The 21,834-nt window shown below is 37.4% G+C and overlaps 2 protein-coding genes across 5 annotated transcripts in view; one reads left to right on the top strand and one right to left on the bottom strand.

Annotated features, from left to right (window-relative positions):
• Positions 1–419: 419 nt before the first annotated feature.
• The window catches only part of LOC137241261 (AF4/FMR2 family member lilli), a 79,947-nt gene continuing 58,532 nt past the window's right edge, over positions 420–21,834 (top strand). For 2 of the 4 annotated variants that reach the window (XM_067768677.1, XM_067768682.1), the window contains exon 1: positions 420–1,134. Coding sequence is in view for 2 of the 4 variants with exons in the window: in XM_067768682.1 (XP_067624783.1) it covers position 1,134 (1 nt within the window). In the remaining 2 variants the exon portion in view is untranslated. Of the gene's footprint in view, positions 1,135–15,369; positions 15,581–21,834 lie in introns of those variants that run through there. The other 2 variants (XM_067768676.1, XM_067768680.1) reach the window with 1 other exon arrangement.
• On the bottom strand, positions 6,597–8,387 carry LOC137241262 (zinc finger protein weckle-like). Its single transcript, XM_067768684.1, has 4 exons — positions 8,132–8,387; positions 7,210–8,067; positions 6,786–7,135; positions 6,597–6,718 (listed from the first exon to the last, which is right to left on the bottom strand). Exons 1-4 carry the CDS (start codon positions 8,285–8,287, stop codon positions 6,673–6,675), a joined length of 1,410 nt encoding a protein of 469 aa, XP_067624785.1. The 5' UTR covers positions 8,288–8,387; the 3' UTR covers positions 6,597–6,672.

Genomic DNA, 21,834 nt, shown 5'->3' on the forward strand with positions numbered 1-21,834 from the left:
CTGTCCTTCCGCTCGGCCGTTAAGACGCGTAACAGAGCCATAATAAATAATAAAATGTCACCCTGTGTTCAAGTTTCTGCAACACCCGTTGTCTACCCACGGGTGTGGAACAACTTGAACACAGAGCAATTCGGCCATAGTGTACAAGTACAAGTGTGTTGACTTATCTGTCAAGCATTCTGACAGGCACTCGCTGGATTCGGAATGACAGCGAATTCAAAATGGATACCATTACCGAGTGCGCCGAATGATTGAAAAATTGAAAAAGTCGATACGATTGGTAGTCAAAAATGTTGTCGTTGAGACCAAAAATGCGACTCTAGACCTGAGATTTCCATCAGGTGAGCGAGGCTGTTTGTAGTTTTGACGTTTATCGCTTAGTGAACACACTTGGTATAGGTACACTATGAATTCGGCTCTGGATAATTCAATTATAATTGGGACCGGCTTCAAGTGTGGCGTAAAAGATTAAATTAAATCGCAGACAAAACTAAGCTATTTAATAAATAAAAAAACATAAAGACGTACAAACATTTATTGTGCTACAAATTAAAAACAACATAAATAAAACTTAAAAGCTAAGACAAGGAAGACGTGTTTGTTTTATGTGGAGTGCGTTGCGATGTGCAAGCGCACGTCCATTTTTCGGAGGTTTGAAAAATGAACCTTACATTGCGACCGTGATGGTCTTTGGTGGTAGTACAGGAAGTTAAGTGCGTGCGGTGTGGAAAATTATTAAAGACAGTTTTCAAAATAAAATAATTCAAACTTAAAACAACAATTTTCTAAAAACTAAAAATTCGGAAATAACAAAAAGTCTACAAAATACTATTTTCTAATACAACAAATTATCTAAAACTGCGGAGTTAATAAAAATAACTACATAAATTCTACTTTCTACAAAATTTCCAATTATTTAACTAACATGTATAATAACGGTATGCGAAAACCCACGCCACTCCAATAACGGCATCATAAACTGTACCACCGCCAGCGGCAGGGAACACCAGCAGCGGCGAACACCATCAACAGAAAAGTCCAGCAGCATTTAACATCAGCAGCAGCGACAACAGCGGACACTAGCAGCAACAGCAGCAATAGAAGAAATAGGCAGCAACGCCAGCAGCGAAACAAGTATTACTTATATAGATATGTATTAATAATTTTTGCTTACGGTTTTTTTATAACTTAAATGTAGGTATAGAAAACAGAAAATTTCTTTTATGCGGTGCGTTACAATATATACACATTTTGGATTTTTTTACTAAAACGATAAAGTGATGCGAAAATTTAAAAATTGTTGGAAACTGAAATAGTTAAACTTAGAACGCACCATAGTTCTAAGTTTAACTATTTCAGTTTCCAACAATTTTTAAATTTTCGAAGCATTTTATAAATTCCAACATTTTCACCAATTTCTTCAAATTTTTCATGTTTTCAAAATTCTAAATTAAAAATTCATCAATCTATTTTACGAATTCACATATTTTCAAGCTTCCATTCTTCAAATTTGGAATTCATTTCACAAACCTTCTATTTAAAATTTCAAATTTCGGAGTTTCCATTTTTTAGACTTTTATTTAATACATGTAAAAGGAAAATTTTTTTAGATACGCCCATTTTCCAACATAATATTAATTTTCACCATATAAGACTGTTGTAACGTGTAAATTTTGGTTCCGTTAAAAACCAATTAAAATCTTTTTGATATATGCGGTGGTTCCGTTAAAAACCAATTAAAATTTTTTTGAAATATGCGGTGGTTCCGTTAAAAACCAATTAAAATTTTTTTGAAATATGCGGCGGTTCCGTTAAAAATCAATTAAAAATTTTTTATATAAGCGGTGGTTACGTGAAAAACCAAGTGAGATTTTTTTATATAAAGCGGTGCGTCCGTGAAAATATACGAATTTTTTTTTACAACGCGTGAATATAAATGGATCTTTTGAACAATTTACAACAATTTTGAAATTTTTACCAACTAATACCTATATACTTTTGTGCAAAGTTTAAATTCAATTACTTCTTAAAGATTTTTCTATATAATTATAATGCAGTTTTCATTAATTCTTCAAATAAATTGTTAAATATTTCTTTAGCGACTATTCACCTGCACATCAGTTCCCTTTTATAAAATTTTTTTTCTTCTCTCTTACTCAACAATTCAACTTCAAATATAAATTCAACATTCAAACAAGTGCTTCATTAATTTCATATGTGCAACCTTAGAAGTGGTAAGCAAGTGCAAAAAAACTTCAGATTCAGAATCCGATTCCGATAAATCAGCCTCAAGCTACGAAAGTTTAACTTCATCTTCGACCGGAAAAGTCACCAAACAGGAAAATCAATTATCGTTGTTAGCAGATTTTCCAGGCTTCGAAGATTCTTCCAGGGAAAATCTAACTTCTAATTTAGTTTCAAATCCTAACGATTCAAATAGTGAAACATTAACTTCAACTTCTTCTTTAAAATCAGATCTTAACGACCCAAATAGTACAAACTTAGTTAACCCTTCTTCTAACGTAAACCCAGATCTTAACGATCCAATTAGTACAAACGTGGCCTCATCTTCTGCTAATTCATCTCCAGATCTTAACGATCAAATCATGGCAACACCTGAGCAAAAGGGAATTTTCATCAACACATGTGCTAATTCTATTAGAGAAAACTACAGTGGTGATCCTCCAGTACTTGATTCTTTTATAGACAAAATTGCATTACTGCAGGTTTAACTGATACTTTTATGGCGTTCTTAAAATCAAAATTAGAGGGTAAAGCCCTTGAAGCAATACCAACACAAGTAACTTCAGTCAATGATATTAAAACAGCTCTACGTAATAGGATCAAACCAGACAACTACAAAGTTGTAGCAGGGAGAATTGCAGCGTTGCATGTTAACGGTAACAATTAAGATTTTGCCAAAAAAGTTGAAGATTTAGCTGACTCACTTGAGCGGTCTCCTATTATTGAAGGGATCACTAAAGCGAAAGCTCATGAAATGGCAGTCGAACAAACTGTTAACGTGTGTCGTCTAAATGCAAAATCAAATTTAGTAAAAACCATTTTAGCCTCAACAGCATTTACTGATCCGAAAGACGTAGTAGCAAAATTAATTGTAGAACAAAACAACGAAGTAACTGAACGTCAGGTTCTAGCTTTTCGATCACGTGGTAACAGTACATTAAGAAATCCACGTGGTATTTATCGAGGATTTTACCCAAACCGCGGTTTGGTTATAGAAATAATAATTCATTTTCATATAATAGTAACTATAACGGTAACAATAATCAGAGATATCGCTATGATAACAGAAATAGATACCAAAATAACAACAATACTATTATACGTCCAAATTCCAATTCAAATACAAACAGCAGTAACAATAGAGGTAACAATTCTAGATCATCCAACGGTAGAGGTAGAAACGCAAACGTTCGCGCTTTAAACGCCAGTGCCCCTCAGGCGCGAACACTGAGGGAGGACGAATTAAGCGAGTAAGCGAACTTCCCTCACCAATAGCCATCTATTGTTTAAATTTAAATTACTCAGATTTCATTAACGAGTCACAAAAATTTTGTTCTTTCCTAGTAGACACTCAAGCGGACATTTCTTTAATAAAGATGTCATATTTAGACAGAAATATTTCCTTAAATACGAACGACATTATTAACATTACCGGTGTCACTTCCAATTCAGTTTCCACTTTAGGTAAAATTACCGTAAATTTAAATTTTTCTAACTTTTCTATTAAACATACTTTACATGTAGTAAATGAAGACTTTAATATTCCATCCGATGGCATACTGGATAAAGATTTTCTGAAAATTAACAAATGCATTATTAATTATGAAAGAAATAGTATTTCCTTTTGGGTAGGTAATGAAAAAGTCGCGATACCAATCCTGCACGGAACAGAAAGCGACAGTTGTATCATTCCACCAAGATGTGAAATATTCAGACTTTTTGATTTAGGAGATTCACCCGAACCACTTTTCGTGGACTCGCAGGAAATTGAAAAAGGTGTTTTCACAGCTAGGTGCATTGTTAATAACAGTAACCCAATAATTAAAGTTATAAATACCACGGATGATATAAAGTATGTGAAAAGAAAAGTATTCGGACAGAAAAACTTTCAAATTATAATGTTTATACAATTAACAAGACAGAAACAGAAACCAACGTACGAAAAAACTAATTTCGATTTTAAAAAATCAAATACCTCAACATGCTCCAAGTAAATTACTTGACCTTTGCATTGACTATGCCGACATTTTCGCTCCTGACACGGACAAAATGACTTTAAATAACTTCTACGAGCAAAAATTAGGATTGACAGACAACGAGGCGATATATGTTAAAAACTATCGATTACCATACTCTCAACGCGAAGAAATAAATCGCCAAGTAAATAAATTGTTAGATAACGATTTGATTGAACCCAGTTATTCGAATTACAATAGTCCTTTGATTGTAGTCCCAAAGAAAGATACTAATGGTCAAAAAGCTTATCGTGTGTGCGTAGATTTTCGCGCAGTTAACAAAAAACTCGTTGCTGATAAATTCCCACTAGCGAGAGTTGACGATATTTTAGACAATCTCGGTAGAGCAAAGTATTTTTCCACATTAGATCCTTTTTCAGGATTTCATCAAATCCCCTTGCATCCTGACTCTCGTGACATTACGTCTTTCAGCACTGACCGTGGCGCATTTAGATGGAAAGTGCTTCCATTCGGCATAAATATATCACCTAATTCATTCTCGCGAATGATGACAATAGCTTTTTCGGGTATACCACCCAATGTCGCATTTTTATACGTCGACGATATTATCGTCATAGGTTGTAGCGAAGCACACCATATTAAAAATCTTTCAAAAGTCTTCGATACTTGTAGGTCTTTTAATCTCAAACTTAACCCAAATAAATGCAACTTTTTACGACCAGAAGTTACATTTTTAGGTCACAAATGTTCAGCCAAAGGTTTGTTGCCAGACGACTCTAAAATAAACGCAGTTAAAAAGTATACAAAACCGACCGACAAAGACGCGGTACGACGATTCGTCACGTTTGCAAACTATTACAGACGGTTTATACCAAATTTTGTGTCTCTGGCAGCGCCACTGAATCGATTAAGCAGAAACGTCTGCATAAGCCCTATGACGAGTAGTATGGTCCAGAGCAAGACGACGCAGAGTCTGTCATTCCCTTCAAACTCAGGCTCCCACCACTGCAGACATCGCCGAAAAAGAAAGCCTCTAACACCCCTTTCCTTACGGTCCAGCCCTGTTGAAACGGCAAGTTTCCTTGGACTACCGTTAGAGGATATTGATAACAATTTGTGATCGGTCGCGGCTGTTAGGTGGGGCGAGCATTGCTACAACAACAAAGCACACTTCCGAAGGATATGCGCGTTACTCTGCCCCAACTACGATCGCTATGTATAGCCCCAGCCTGGTGTATAGCACAAAACATGTATTCGTATGTAAAATGGAACAAAAATCTGTAAAGCAACTTTTTTGTTGCTAAACCCATATTGAAACTGCTCGATACTGAGATAGTGAAGTTTGGAAAAATATCTGCTCCATACTAGATTATAAAAGTATGTAATTCTAACGGAGATTTAGGTAGGTTCTTTTCTACTGCGAAGTAATATTTTGCAGACACATATTTGCCTAAAGTTTTAATGTGGTCCGATTAGTCGTTCCTGAGATGGTCTTGCTAGTACCTTAATGGTGCTTTGTTACCGGAACGTACCTAACCCAGCGTATTAGGGATTTAGAATATACCCGCGGTAGGTATGCCTGTCGTAAGAGCCGACTAAAATACCAAATAAATTCAAGGGGTTGTGTAGCGCAACCTTTTCGCAATATCTAGCTTCTCCAAACCTAGTTTTCAACCTCACCAATCCGTGGCGAATCCCGTTTCATTAACAGCTGAGCCTCTGGCGACCCCGATTTCCTCATGGATTTAGTCATGGATCTAGAGGGTGGGAGGGCGGTATAGCCTAGACGGTCGCATGTGGTCATAACAAATCGTTCCCGAGATGGTCGGGCTTGGTACCGGAACATACCGGATCTGCATCCGGCAAAGGACCAGAAACCATCGATAACACTCCCATAGGACTTCGGGGAGTGTCCTTATCGCTACAACACAGGAACGTACAGGATCTATATCCCGCAAATTGCCATCAACATCGATAACATCCCCAAACCCTTCTTGGAGTGTTTTATCGTTAATACAAGAACAACAACCTTTTGCGTGGAAGCGAGGTCCCTCTGGCAGGAATGGGATGGCAGGTGGTTTTTAAGGAAATCAATACGGTATGTCTCAAAATACTGGAAAACACATCCTCCTACAGCTGCATGAAGGATCACGAAGTGGAATCATCAAGGCCCTCCCAGTGGATTTATTCAGCGTAGTGAGCAGTCTTTAAGGAAATTTTATCGTTGCTACAAAACATAACATATAAAATTTCATAGATTTATCAATGAGTTTTCTAAATAAATTTTTCATACTCTGCAGACAATTCATGACACATTTTTTAGTCATATAAAATCGCTATATTGTTGAGAGCTAAAGTAAAGAATTACCTCGCATATTTAATAGTTATATACAAAACAATTTCTTGAGAATTGCGTTTATTCAGCTGAATATATATTACATCTTGTGAACTTTCAATTCCATCTCCGTAATGGCTTCAGATTTTCACCTTTTTTCACACTGTTTGGAAATATAAAAACAACAATTAAGTAAAGTTTCAATTCTTTTCCTAACATAAAAAACCTACACTGCCTTTAATTCTCCTAATTTAGGTAAATTTTTCGTGTACGATTTCTTTCCCTCTTCATCCATGGCTGATAACTCCTTCGGATGCACTTGCTTTTTATGGGAGCGACAACTCGAGCCACTTGAAAAAGTTTTATCGCAAAAGTTACATATAAAAGGCCTTATACCAGTATGGGCAATCAAATGAACTTTTAATGTTTTAACACGCTTAAAGGCACGACCACAATAATCACATTTGTGTGGCATTGAATTAGAATGTACTAGCAAATGACTATTTAATGTGGTTCGTGAGTTTAATTGCTTTCCACATATCTTACAATTGTGCTTCCCTTCATGTATTTCCATATGGCGCTGGAAAGTTTCAACAAAACAAACCATTTTTGAACAAGGTTGATAAAATAAAGTCCTGATATAACTTTTAATACCTTCAACCGATTTGCCATTTTGAAGCCCATACCACAGGTCTTACATTCGAAGGGTGTAACGTCTGTGTGCATTAACATGTGTTCTTTGAGCTGTCCTCTTGCAGAAAAAATTTCGCCACATATCTCACAAACAAATGTTTGCTTTAAAATGTCCTCATGATTACTCTTCAAGTGTTCCGTTAATATTTCTTTACTTTCCAATTTCTTATCACAATGTTTACAGATAAACCACTTAGACTCATTTTTCAAGCAGCTTTCAGGCAACGCTTTAGTTTGGACTGTAGTATCTTCGCCGTGTACTTTTTTCATATGCCCATAAAAATTTTGTATGCGTTTAAAATGTTTGGAACAAGTGTTGCAAGAGTAGTTTGATACTTGCGCTTGATTTTTTTGAATTTTGGGAATCCTTTTCTTCCTTCTTCCTGTTGTGCGCTTAATGTTTTTACTGTGACACCTGCTATTACTTTCAAATGCATTTATAGGTCTGGAACTGCATTTTTTATTTTCCTGAGCAGCTATGAAATTATTGCAGGTTTCGTTTCCACTTAAAGGAACAGCGTCGTGCAATTCTATCATAACGCTTTCATCAGTCATCTGCATGGTCGGCTTTTGGTCTAACGGTAAATCAGGCACGTGTAATTCATCTATTGATTGATTTTCGTAAAACGACGCATTTTCGAAAAGACCAAACTTTTCAAACAACATTTTTAAATTCACCTTGCCTTGATAATAGCAATTTATTAGGCAATCGTACATTTGCTGCACTTTAATGGCACGATTCCGGAACTTCAATGACGCTATGAGTTCTTGATGGCACTTTGCACATACTTGCTGGGGCAGTATCTCGTCATATTTTACCTGGATGAATCACAAATATAAACTATTCCAAGCAGATCCAAGATTACACGAAGACTTTACTTACCTGTGTTTGCAAGAAATCTGCTATGGCAGTGGCTAGGTCTGTATTCGGTAGACTACTGTCACCAGGCACCGGTTCAGTTATGTAGATGTTATTTCCAATAGATACTGCACACAGGCGGCACCAGCTCATCCAATCACCACAAAGAACAGTTTCCATCGTAAAATCAAATAGTTTTTTTTTTTGTATTTTAGTAATCACATATACGAGCCATAAAGAAACGAGCTGTCAAATTCAATCTCGTTGCTTGTTGTGACAGCAACTTGGGCACAGGGTGTTTGCGATGAATTATATCTTCAGCAGAACAGCTTGGTTCCGGAATCGAATACAGGTTACTTGTTCATGTGTATCAGAGTTGTAAAACTGTGCAATCATTTGAAATTTTAAATCAATGGTTTAAGAATGCTTGCCCTTCATTCATTCATTCCTTGTTAAGGAATGTGTCTTAAAAGTTAACCCATTCTTCATTTAGTATTGGAAAAAAAGAATGCACTCCTGAACTCATTCGAAGAAAGAATGAAGTAATTGAATGAAACACAAACATTATTAAACACAGAATAAGCATTCAAATGAATGCAGCCTTTGCTGACTGTGCACACTTCTAGTACCAATCAATTATGAAAAATGTCGTACATGCACAAAAACCGCTCAAATATCACATGGTAGCATTTAATTAAAGCCACTTCAAAATATCTACACAAAAATTTAATTATTATCCGTAATGACCAGCTTTTTTTCGATATTTAAATAGTAATAAAGCACGAAGAAGTTAACTGGAAAAGTATTATTGAAATTTTCCTAAAATTTAATAACAAAAAAAGCAAATGACAAAGATTTCAACATATCTGTTCCGAAAATTGTCATCGTTCTAAATAAGTGTTGCCAATGTGGCATATAAAAGGCTTGCACGAAAAAGTACTGATCTACATTTGAACGTCCTCAATTATTGATTAAACAATTGAAAGTTATATATTATAAAAGCTCTTAAGTTCCTTCATATATTCTTCCTAGCGGTTTAAGGGCAAATACTGTATTTATACTGGTTTGTGAGTTTCCAAATTGCTATAGCAATACACTATTTTTCTCTATTTTCTAAGAAAAATATTCTTCTAAACACAATAGTTTGTAATTACAGTAATATAAAATAGGTCCTATAGGTAGTTGTAGCTTTTTTGATAGCAAAGAAAATTAATTTTGAATACAAATCTGCTCAAGTAAGATAGAATTCAACCTACAAATGCCATGCAAATAGGCAGAGACTAATGGTCCTTCTCAATCACTCGGGTCCTGTATTTATATTCCGTCAAACACTGTCAAAACATTAGCTGTAAAAAACTGTACTCCGATGGAGCCAGTCAATCTCTTTGTGGGGAGGAAAATTAATAAACTCTGAAGAGTTTCTCCCAATGAAACATTTTTTTTTGTGTGGCACATATGAAAGAAAACTGGGAAGGTGACTCAGGTGAATAGAAAAAGCCTGAATCGCTGTAGGACGATGCCATGGAATTAGACATATATTTATAAAAATTCTCGGAATTAGGAAGCTCCAACGAAATCGCCCATGGACCTATGTATTTTGAGGTATTTAAATTTAAATTACTTAAACTCAAGTATCTGTTTTTGTTATATTACTTACTTACTTAATTGGCGCTTAAAAGCCAAATTAAACTTCCTTAACCCAAACGCCATAGTCGTAACCATACCCATATCCATAACCATCTCAATGTGATCGATTAATGGTGCCTTAACCTAAAAATCGTGAAAATTTCATAAAAATGATGAAAACGCAAAAAATTACAAACATATTCCACAAAAAATAAGTATCTTAGTCATAACGTATCCAAAACAATGAAGAAAATCTAAAAAAAGTTATTAAATTCACCAACTCAAATATTTTTAGGTTATGGATATGGCGAGAAACCAAAAACCAATTGATTCGCTATGGCGTTAGCGTTATGGTATGGCACCATTAATCGATTACATTCCTTTCCATAAGGTAGGTTCGATCAGCTGATTTATCTGGTTATGGCTTTATGGTTATAAGTCACCATTAATTCGCCCTTAACCGTCTAAACGGTTATGGCCGTCACTGGACTATGTTGATGTCTGCATATAGCTCGTACAGCTCATCATTAAACCTTCTTCGGTTCTCGCCATCGCCAGCGCGTACAAGTCCATAAATCTTTCGAAGAACTTTTCTCTCGATAACTCCCAAAGCCGCTTCAACAAAAAATATCCACAATTTACTCTATTTGGTCAACGCACAATGTGATCATTTACAAAATCCATTTTACTACAATGGCAAAATAAGTGGGACATATAGAACCATTTTGCAATTTGTAAATTTTACCAAGTAGCGCAACTAACAGCAGATCGCTCAAAATTTGCACACACACACAAACATCACTAATAGCCATATTACGGAAAACTTAGGGAAATTGAAGTTACATTTTTAAACAGACATAAAATGTTATAATTTTGGAATATATAGCATCTAGGACACTTTAATTACAGTAATTGAAAGAAAATGTTTGCTTATTCTCAAGTATTTAATTATTTTTTCTAAATTTATCTTTAATATTGATGCAATGATTGAAGTTATATTGATCCAGTGCAGGTCTGGTCTTCCTAATGTTCTTCATTCCACCCTACTCGAGTGTCTCTTTCACTGAATTCGAGTGCCTTCCACTCTATTTGCAACATAACCTCAATTTAAGCAGCCAAACTATATAGTAAACAATGATTTCGATGGTCGTACAGTAAGGAGGTGTCGCACGCGCGCTTAAAACAGAGTACCAAAAAGTGCGTGACACGTCCTCACCGTTCAAGCATTGAAATCAAACTAAATAAATAATTGATTTTGCTTTCGTGCACGCTACGAGTTCGTGTATACTAGCGCATTCTCAATTTGGTAACCGTGTAAATGTAGTGGTACCCACCGCTGCTAATAAGCGAATGAACTACGCAAACCGATGCATGAAGTAATGTGCGCGATTATCGCGCTCTTACTAACATATCTGCATTTCGATTTTGCCGATGCCTGGTCGAGACTGTAGTAGAAATATGCGAATAAAGAAGCAGAGAGTATAAAAGAGCGCAAGCTGAGTAGTCAAGAGCTCAGTTAGATTTTTAAGCACGCTATCAGTTGCGAAGTGAAGTTTAATAGCGAAGTACCTTTAAAGCAGGCATCAGCAAATTGGAAATGCAGATGTGTTAGTGAGAGCGCGATAATTGCGCACATCACTTGATGCATTGGTTTGCTTAGTTCATTCGCTTATTAGCAAGCAATAACACAAGATCGTTTGTTATTATATTTTTAATGTGCACAAGGGGAAGCAAAAGCTTTATACAATTAAATACCTTGTATTTGCGCAAAAGGGTTGGTCAACATTAAATATTTTTCGCTTGTGCATATTGGAAAAATTAACAAACCATCTTTGCTTGTTGCTTGTTAATAACATTCGTCAACATTGCGAGCGACGCACACAATCGATGTTGCTGTGCCAAATGCTCAGTGACTACTAAACTAAAGAGAATAAGAATATGTGTGAATTGAGTGTGCACAATTGTGCCACTAAATGCCGATGCCTGCTTTATGCGGCAGTTACCCACCGACGTGTGCCGTACGTACGGACGTTTGTCGTACGAAACACGTTTGACCGAACTCTCAAGCCCGTAGGAATCAATGACACGTTCTTACGGAAAAAATCAAAATTGTGTTGATTTCTACGTTCCGGGCTACGTACGTACGGGCGTTGCACGTCGGTGAGTTTTCGTTTACATTGCACACTCATTAGATAGGTCGTGTCAGCTGACACGTTTTTGGTACGTACGTTCGTGAGTAACTGCCGCATTAGAGTAGTCTAATAAAGACCATTTTGTAATACAGAATATTGGAGTGTTTTATTCAACAGTTTAGCGATACGAACGTAAGCAGAAGGTTGCAAATAAGGAGAATTCCCCTAAATTAGTTACAATATAATTATTTTTGACGCCCCAATGATAATGTGCATATCTATACAAACATCTTTTTTTATATATGGCACTCTAAGATAAAGAGAGTGATTAGTTCAAAAAATCTCAATGCTCAGAACACCAAAAACTGCCTCCCCTGTATCCGTCAATGAACTTTTATTTTTTAATACATAATATACAATACGAATAAGTGGAGGTATTAGTAAATCAAGTACACACTTCGGTAGGTATTGAATTGGTAAGCCTGGAGGTACATATGTATAACTTCGAAATTTATGGTTTTCAAGTTGACTCCTTATTAATCTAGATGATCCATATATATGTAGATAGGGCTCCATCAGGTGATCCATGACTCCATCAGACGAGCAATGTAACCATAAAGTCAAAAGGAATTTTCCGCACTCCATCATACCTCACAAGCAACCAAAAAAGGATATTTAACACGGTTTTCTTTCATTTGGAGCTGCTGATATATTTGGAAAAATCAAGGATTATAATCAGGTCGTTGAATAAAAGCCATTTAAAGTTAAGTAGCACAAAAATACTTTTTTTTACCACAATTGCAGACACTTCCATGAATGCGTACAGCATTATGGACAAAAATAGTGTGATATCTTATCCGTCAACTGCCTGACAAGATGTTCAAGATAGCGTTTTGACAGCGGTTTGACTGGATGTTCAATATGTCGGCGCATACGGCCGGCTGTTGTTGTTGTTGTAGCAGTGCTTCGCTCCATCCAATAGGTGTGACTGATCACAAATTGTCATCAATGTCCTCTAACGGGAGTCCAAGGAAACTTGATGTTTCAACAGGGGTGGACCATAATAAGAGGGGTGTTAGAGGCGTTGGTTCCACATTACAATTGAAGAGATGGTTGGTGTCATGTGGGGACACATTGCAAGCGGTGCATACATTTTGTAAATCGGAGTTGATTCTGGATAGGTAAGAGTTTAACCTGTTACAGTATCCAGATCGAAATTGAGCTAGAGTGACTCGCGTTTCCCTAGGGAGTGTGCGTTCCTCTTCTGCAAGTTTAGAGTATTGTTCTTTGAGTACAGGATTCGCCGGGAAATTCCTGACATAAAGATACGACGCCTGCTTGTGGAGCTCACTGAGGACATGCTTATGTTTTTTGGCTTCATACGGCTGTGTTCTTAGGTGACGTATTCCTCATAATGCTTACGGAGATGACTCCTTAAGCCCCTGGGCGGTGTTGGCTCCTCAATCAGATGTCTGTTGGGATGGCCAGGTTTCTGGGTATTCAATAGGAACTATTTGGTGAGCATATCATTTCTCTCCTTGATGTGGAGTATTCTCGCCTCAATATGTAGGTGGTGTTCTGGGGACATAAGAAGACAACCCGTGGCGGTTCTGAGGGCAGTATTTTGGCAGGCCCGTAGCGTCTTCCAGTGAGTAGTCTTTAGGCTTGGCGACCATATCGGGGACGCGTAACGTGCAATCTGCTGGCCAATTGCTTTGTAAGTGGTAATTAGCGTTTTTTATCTTTTCCCCAAGTACTGCCAGCTAGAGATTTTAAGATTTTATTACGGCTCTGGATTTTCGGTACAATTGCGGCTGCATGCCCACCAAAATATAGATCCTGATCGAACGTCACACCCAAGATTTTGGGGTGTAAGACAGTCGGTAGCGTAGTGCCATTGACGCGGATGTTCAAAATGGTCGACATTTGGGACGTCCATGTTGTAAATAAGGTCACCGATGATTTAGTCGGTGATAATGTCAGGTTTCGCGAGGTGAAGAAACCCGATAGATCAGGGAGGTAGCCGTTTATTTTGTTGCAAAGCTCGTCGATCTGTGCGCCTGGGCCTGTGGCCATTATTGTGCAGTCATCGGCATAGGAAACGATAGTAACTCCTTACCACACGCGTGTTAGGGGGTTAGGATATAGCCGCGGTAGGATGCCTGTCGTAAGAGGCGACTAAAGTACCAGATTCAAGGGGATGTGCAGCGCAGCCCTTCAGGTTGCCAGCGCAATATATAGCTTCTCCAAACGCAATTATCAACCCCACCTATCCGCGGCGAATCCTGTTTCACTAATAGACGAGGCTCTGGCGACCCCAGGAGAGGGAGGTAGGGATGGACTGAAGGTTTAATGTACCCATATAAATCGTTCCCGAGATGGTCGGGCTAGCACCTTAATGATGCTGTGTTACCGGAGCGTACAGGATCTGTATCCGGCAAAGGACCATCACATCGATAACACTCCCCAAAGCCTTCGGGCAGCACCCTTATCGCTACAACAACAACATAGTAACTCCTTCTGGTGGCAAAGGTAGCTTTGATATGTAGAAGTTAAACACAAGTGAGTATAGGACACCACCCTGTGGCACCCCTTGTTTAATTCTTATTGGTTTTGAAGTTTCGTTTCTAAATTGCACCGATGCCTGCCGGCCACCCAGATAATTTGCGGTCCACCTTTTAAGACACGGATGGGGGAAGGGTAGACCCTTCCAGGTCGTGCCATGGTTGACCGTATCAAAAGCTTTTGATAGGTCTAGCGCAACGAGTACTATTCTATGGTGGGCGTTTTGATTTAAATCGCAATTTATCGGGGTGGTAATGGCATTTAGCGCCCTGGTGGTGCTGTGAGGTTTTCTAAAGATCTGCTGATGACAGGCTAGCTGCAAATTTGCTTTGAAAGAGGCTATCTTCAGAGGGTGATAAAAAGAGATACAGCATGAATCCACACTAGTCACTTTAAAAGTTAGGTGATCTGTTCTATTTGTAATTTTAACATGATGCCGAAGATATTACACTTGTTTTATCCACAATGGTGTAGAGGGTAACAGGGTATCAAGTCTAAACATAAAGCCTCACATTTGGTGCTACTAGATCACAGAGGCAACTGTGGACTAAACATCTATACACTGCTTTATATACCAACAACACAAGATTAGAAAGCTCCAAAGTGGTAGCATACTCTTAGGCGTTTAATCTCATTTTCCAAATACTCCGTTGGCTTTGATATTTGGCCAAAAGACTGAAATTTTTTTATTTAAGCAAAACTTTAACTATGATTTTATTTGACGATTTTCAGGAAATGCCCATTTGCTTTGTTTATAAAATCACTTCGAGTCTACACGTATTGAGTGTTATGTTGAGTTAGGTACATATGTACGCGTTTGTTATCGGTTAACGAAGGGTGTTTTCCAGTGGAACTAGGGTCTCTACAAGAGCAAATAAAAGCAATTGCTATGTACGATACATTCCAACCAGCAAACGTCCAACGCTCCGAATCATTGGTTTATGAACGTGTGAGTGAAGTGGCTGCTTGCTGCCACACACAGAAATAGTAGCTCATGGTGCCGAGTAGAATAAAGTGCATTTGAGCGACGGACGCAACACAACGAAGAATGCAGCTGCTGCCTGATGCAGCTGTGAAAAAAAATTACAACTGATTTTATTTGAGTTTATAAAGAAAACAATTGTTTTAATGAAAATAAAGGGCGTTTACAGTGAGTGCAAAAACTAATTAAATATAATACCTTAAAAAAATAGGGGTGCAACTAAAATAATTGATAATCATATTCAGTTCATTGAACAGAATATTGGTGCATAGTATTGTTATCGTCTCTTGAAGTCTTTCATTTTAACAAACAAGTGATTGTTGGTTGTGATAGTGTTTGTGGAAGTTTGGTTTTGGCGATGGTAGAAAATAGTAAATAAAACTTGATACCGTTAGAACGTTAAACTAAAAATAAATTAGAAAATAATATGAGACATTTTGTGGCGAAAGTGTAATGCGGCAGTTACTCACGAACGTACGTACCAAAAACGTGTCAGCTGACACGACCTATCTTATGAGTGTGCAATGTAAACGAAAACTCACCGACGTGCAACGCCCGTACGTACGTAGCCCGGAACGTAGAAATCAAAACAATTTTGATTTTTTCCGTAAGAACGTGTCAGCTGATCGCTCTCTCACTAGACAGAGTTGCCTAGTAAATTTTTGTACGCTAATTTTTGACCGTTTGCAATTTTAAGCAAAAACGCCTAATTAAAGTTTGAAAAATTGTGAAAATAATTCGAAATAATTATGTAAAAGTGCTGATTATAAATATTTTATCTATTTATACTTATTTAATATGTATTCCGGCCTTTTACAATATCAAAAATTAAATTGGAAAAAGTTGATGTTTCCATAAGCATACATGCAAAATGGTCAATGGCAACAGTGCTTATCTGTAAACAATACACACACAAATATGTTATGTACATGTACACAGACGCACACATTGATTCCTACGGGCTTGAGAGTTCGGTCAAACGAGCTTCGTACGACAAACGTCCTTACGTACGGCACACGTCGGTGGGTAACTGCCGCATAAGAAGCGTTAAGTGCAAAGTTATACACGGGCGTGGACTGAAACATGCTACATACATACATATGTATGTACATATTAATATTTTTGAAATAGAAGCTCATGCAATTTGCGAAAGAGAGCACCTAAATTTTTCAATTGTTTTTAAATATCCCCGCAAACAATCGTGCGATTAATGCCTAAAGAGAGCCGTCGGCGATAGATCTCTTTTGTCCACATTAGTGTATAATTGATCCCTTCTAGTCCCTTTTGGGTATATTTGACATCAGTCATTGTGAAATTTATGAAGCCAATTGAAAAAAACATTGAAAAACGAACAGCAACGAAATAAATAAAATAAAAAGATTAAATGTGATTGAGTATAATTATTTATGAAAACCTAAGATACTAGGACCATATGTTCCATTATCGTAATATTTGTTTTGTTTTTATTATTGTACAACAACAATACGAAAAAAAATTTAGAATATTGTATTAGACTGAAAAACTGAAAAAAACTATAAAATCCGTAAGAATTCCCGTACGTCTTGTCCGGCAGTACCCATAGGTGAACAAAAGAGACTTGTCTGACAGTGCCCATAGAGGTTCGAAGAGGACCTGTCCGACACTACCCGTATGGGTACAAAGAGGGCGTGTCGAACAGTACCAAAAGGGGTACAAAGAGGAAGTGTCGGAACAGTACAAGAGGGATCTGTCCGACAGTACTCGTAGGGGTATAATGAGGACCAGTCCGATACTACCCGTTCAGGCATAAACAGGTACAATTGGTCTCTCCATAGGACATGCTCAAACAAATGGGATCACTCCAACCCATATAAAGAGGTCAGAACTGGCTATAGTCGCATATTCCTTTGCGACTCATCCCGGATTCAACCTAGACTAATCGCATTTTTTGCAGGGATGTTCATTAATACATGCATAGATGCATATGTACATATATATGTACATATATGTATGTATGCCTATGTTAACAGCATGTCATTAAAAACAAGTAAGGAAGGCTAAGTTCGGGTGTAACCGAACATTACATACTCAGCTGAGAATTATGGAGACAAAATTAGAGAAAATCACCATGTAGGAAAATTAACCTAGGGTAACCCGGGAATGCGTTTGTACGATATGGGTATCAAATGAAAGGTGTTAATGAGTATTTTAAAAGAGCGTGGGCCTTAGTTTTATAGGTGGACACGCCTTTTCGAGAAATCGCCATAAAGGTGGACCAGGGGTTACTCTAGAATGTGATTGTACGATATGGGTTTCAAATTAAAGGTATTAATGAGGGTTTTAAAATGGAGTGGCCCTTAGTTGTATATGTGAGGGCGTTTTCGAGATAGCGACCAACATGTGGACCAGGGTGGCACAGAACATCATCTGTCGGATACCGCCAATTTATTTATATGTATATGTAATTAGCAGACCCGTCAGACGTTGTTCTGCCCTAAATTTGGTCTATCTCCATACATTTTAATAAGCTTTTTCCGTCTAGCTCTAGGGGTATCCGGGTCCAGGTTTTGTCCATATCTTGAGACCCTAGTCACCCAGCGGTATAAAAATTACTCTGTACTAAAGCACTCATCAACAGCTTCAATTTGATACCCATAATGTAAAAACACATCCTAGTGTTACCCTGATGCTAATAGGTATGAAAACTACCCTGTACTAAAGCACTCATCAACAGCTTTCATTTCTTATCCATGTATAAACACTTTCTAGGGGTACCCGGGTCCACGTTTTGACCTCAATCTCGAGACCCTAGGCACCAATAGGTATGAAAACTACCCTGTACTAAAGCACTCATCAACAGCTTTCATTCGTTATCCATATTCTATAAACACATTCTAGGGGTACCCGCGTCCACGTTTTCGCTTATATCTCGAGACCCTAGTTACCCCCGCGGGTACGAAAAATACCCCGTATCAAAGTACTCATTCGATACCCATATTGTACAAACATATCCCAGGATTACCCACGTCCACGCTTTGATCTCAAGACCCTATCCAGAACGGGATAAAAATTAGCCTATGCCTGTCTCCTGGTTCTAAGCTACCCCTCCACCAATTTTCAGCCAAATATGTTCATCCGTTACTTCCTCTTCAATCACTCTTTATCTATTAAAAAAAGCGCATCAAAATCCGATGCGTATTTTTAAAGGTTTAAGCATTCAAAGGGACATAGGGACAGAAAAAGCGACTTTGTTTTATACTATGTAGTGATGTACATCCACACATACCTATAAACCTACGACCTCAAAAGCAATTAGCGCGGACAGTTCACAGCGAACAAACACACATACGCATTTTTTGATAAAAATGTTACTTTTGTTTAAACAATTTGGCTGATATAAGAAAGGAATCATGTATTTTTTTTTGATGCAGATCGAAGGTAAATATTTCAAAGTTTTACTGAAAAGTAGAATTTTTGAAATCCATCCATCCGTTTATGAGTTATAGCTGTGTAAACAAAAATTTTATGATTTTTTGCTACATTTTGGCAATTTGCCACGCCCCTATAATATATATCTTCAAATTATATTAACTGTACCATTTCACGTAGCTAAGCTTTCAAATGCAAAAAACCGTTTTAAAATCGGAGTATTCTGTGTGACGTTATGTGCATACATGGCATTTAGCGACTTTATTTTATAAGATTTATAGATAAATAGATATAGATACCACGAACAGTATTCCTGCCAAGATTCCAAAGGCTTTTAATTTCGCCCTGCAGAACTTTTTCATTTTCTTCTACTGAATATGGTAGGTGTGACACTCATTTTAAAAAGCTTTTTTCTAAAGTTATATTTTGCGTCAATAACCCAATCCAATTACCATGTTTCATCTCTTTTTTCATATTTGGTATAGAATTATGGCATCTTTTTAATTTTTCGTAATATTCGATATCGAAAAAGTAGGCGTGGTCATAGTCGTATTTCTACCATTTTTTATACCAATACAAAGTGAGTTCAGATAAGTGCGTGAACATAGTTGAGTAAAGATATATCGATTTTTGCTCAAGTTATCGTGTTATCGGCTGAGCGGAAGGGCAGATGGTAGACTGTGTATAAAAACTGTGCGTGGCTTCAACCGATTTCGCCCTTTTTCACAGAAAACAGTTATCGTCCTAGAATCTAACCCCCTACCAAATTTCACAAGGATTGGTAAATTTTTGTTCGACTTATGGCATTAAAAGCATCCTAGACAAATTAAATGAAAAAGGGCGGAGCCACGCCCATTTTGAAATTTTCTTTTATTTTTGTATTTTGTTGCACCATATCATTACTGGAGTTGAATGTTGACATAATTTACTTATAAACTGTAAAGATATTAAATTTTTTGTTAAAATTTTATTTTAAAAAATTTGTTTTTTAAAAGTGGGCGTGGTCGTGTCCGATGTTGCTAATTTTTATTAAGCATGCATATAGTAATAGGAGGAACGTTCTTGCCAAATTTCATCATGATATCTTCAACGACTGCCAAATTACAGCTTTCAAAACTTTTAAATTACCTTCTTTTAAAACTGGGCGGTGCCACGCCCATGGTCCAAAATTGTACTAATTTTCTATTCAGCGTCATAAGCTCAACTCACCTACCAAGTTTCATCGCTTTATCCGCCTTTGGTGATGAATTATCGCACTTTTTCGGTTTTTCGAAATTTTCGATATCGTAAAAGTGGGCGTGGTTATAGTCCGATATTGCTCATTTTAAATAGCGATCTGACATGAGTGTCCAGGAAGCTACGTACCAAATTTCATCAGGATACCTCAAAATTTACTCAAGTTATCGTGTTAGCGGACAGACGGACGGACGGACATGGCTCAATACAATTTTTTTTCGATACTGATGATTTTGATATATGGAAGTCTATATCTATCTCGATTCCTTTATATGTGCACAACCAAACGTTATCCAATCAAAGTTCTGTGAGTTAGGCTCAACTGAGTATAAAAACATAAAATAATCGCCACTCGAATGGCGAAGAAGTAAAACACGCTCTTGCTTTACAAATATACATATATACATATTCTAACACATGATTACACGAGTATGTATAAATATAATTAAGTACCCTGAAGGAAATCTGTGAATTGGAAAGAGTTAAAAAAATGTCATGTCACTCCGTACAGATATACATAAATTCGAGGCTGTGAAGGACTTCGTCGAAGTAGAAACCAGTATTAACGACAAAAACAATACAAGGGCTTAATTCTGTATTGCGAACGATAGCTCTAACGAACGATTCGCCTCCAAACGACTTCGTCTACGTTCGTATTTTATATTAAACAGGAAGGCGAAAGCAAGTGTCAAATGATATGTTGGCAACGTTTAACATAGTGGAAATACACTGGCGATTTTCCTTTGCGGCGAAACGAACGTAATAGAGTATAAGCTGGAGACATTGGTGCTTTATCGGTAACCGTATTGGTAACCTTATAACAACTGATTCGACCAACCTTATGAGATTCAATGCACTCAATTATTGGTGCCGCTAAGGTCGTAACCGTATCGTAGCCAACCAATTGGGTTTTGGTTTACCGTCGTAATGATAAACAGCTGATTACGTTAGGGATACGGATACAGCGATACGACATACGGCACCAATGACTCCGGCTATAAGTCTCACTGCTACTACAACAACAACAAGCCCCTAAGTCTAGAAATCAAAGCAACAAGTGCTACTTTGGATTGAGTAGGTTGTTGGTTGCGCATAGTGACATGAACATAATGCTACGGTTTCGCTGGCTATATCGTGTTATGAGAACCAACAAAAGGCTCCAGCTCAAAAAGTATTCTTCTCGTGTACTGAAGCAAGACTTTATCTCCCTTAGTGGTCCCAGTTGGCGTCAGTTATCGCGACACAGGGATGGCGCGACTTGTTTACAACAGCCAAAATGGCCTAGGATGTTAAGCTTGAGTTAATGGTGATGATGACAGTTGCTTATTTCATAACACTATCACCATGTAAAATGTCATAAATATCTAGAAAAACAATTGATTCAATAAAGAACCATACCATTGGACAATGATCATGTTAATCGACCTGTCAAAAGCCGTTGACAAGGTCAAACAACACATCCTATTCCAAGGAATAGAGAAATTATTTCTCAAGAGATGGAAAACCAACTATATGTGTATGTTAGAAGGACCAAAATTCAATCAAGCCGAAATAAAAAGGGAATACCTCAGGGTGGTGTCTTATCCCTTCTGAATCCCCTTACCCCACATATACAATCTCCCTTAGCTACAAGGAGGAATCTCCATAGTTTCTTATGCAGACGACTGGGTCATAAAGGTAACGGGTCCATGCCTTTCTTCTTCTTGTAGCGAAGCACAATAGGTGCGATAAATTACGTACATTCCTGGACTGGATGGTGGCCCGCCGACCACGCAGAT

This window comes from Eurosta solidaginis, chromosome 2 (assembly GCF_040869045.1).
Source record: "Eurosta solidaginis isolate ZX-2024a chromosome 2, ASM4086904v1, whole genome shotgun sequence".
In the NCBI taxonomy this organism is placed as follows: Eukaryota; Metazoa; Arthropoda; class Insecta; order Diptera; family Tephritidae; genus Eurosta; species Eurosta solidaginis.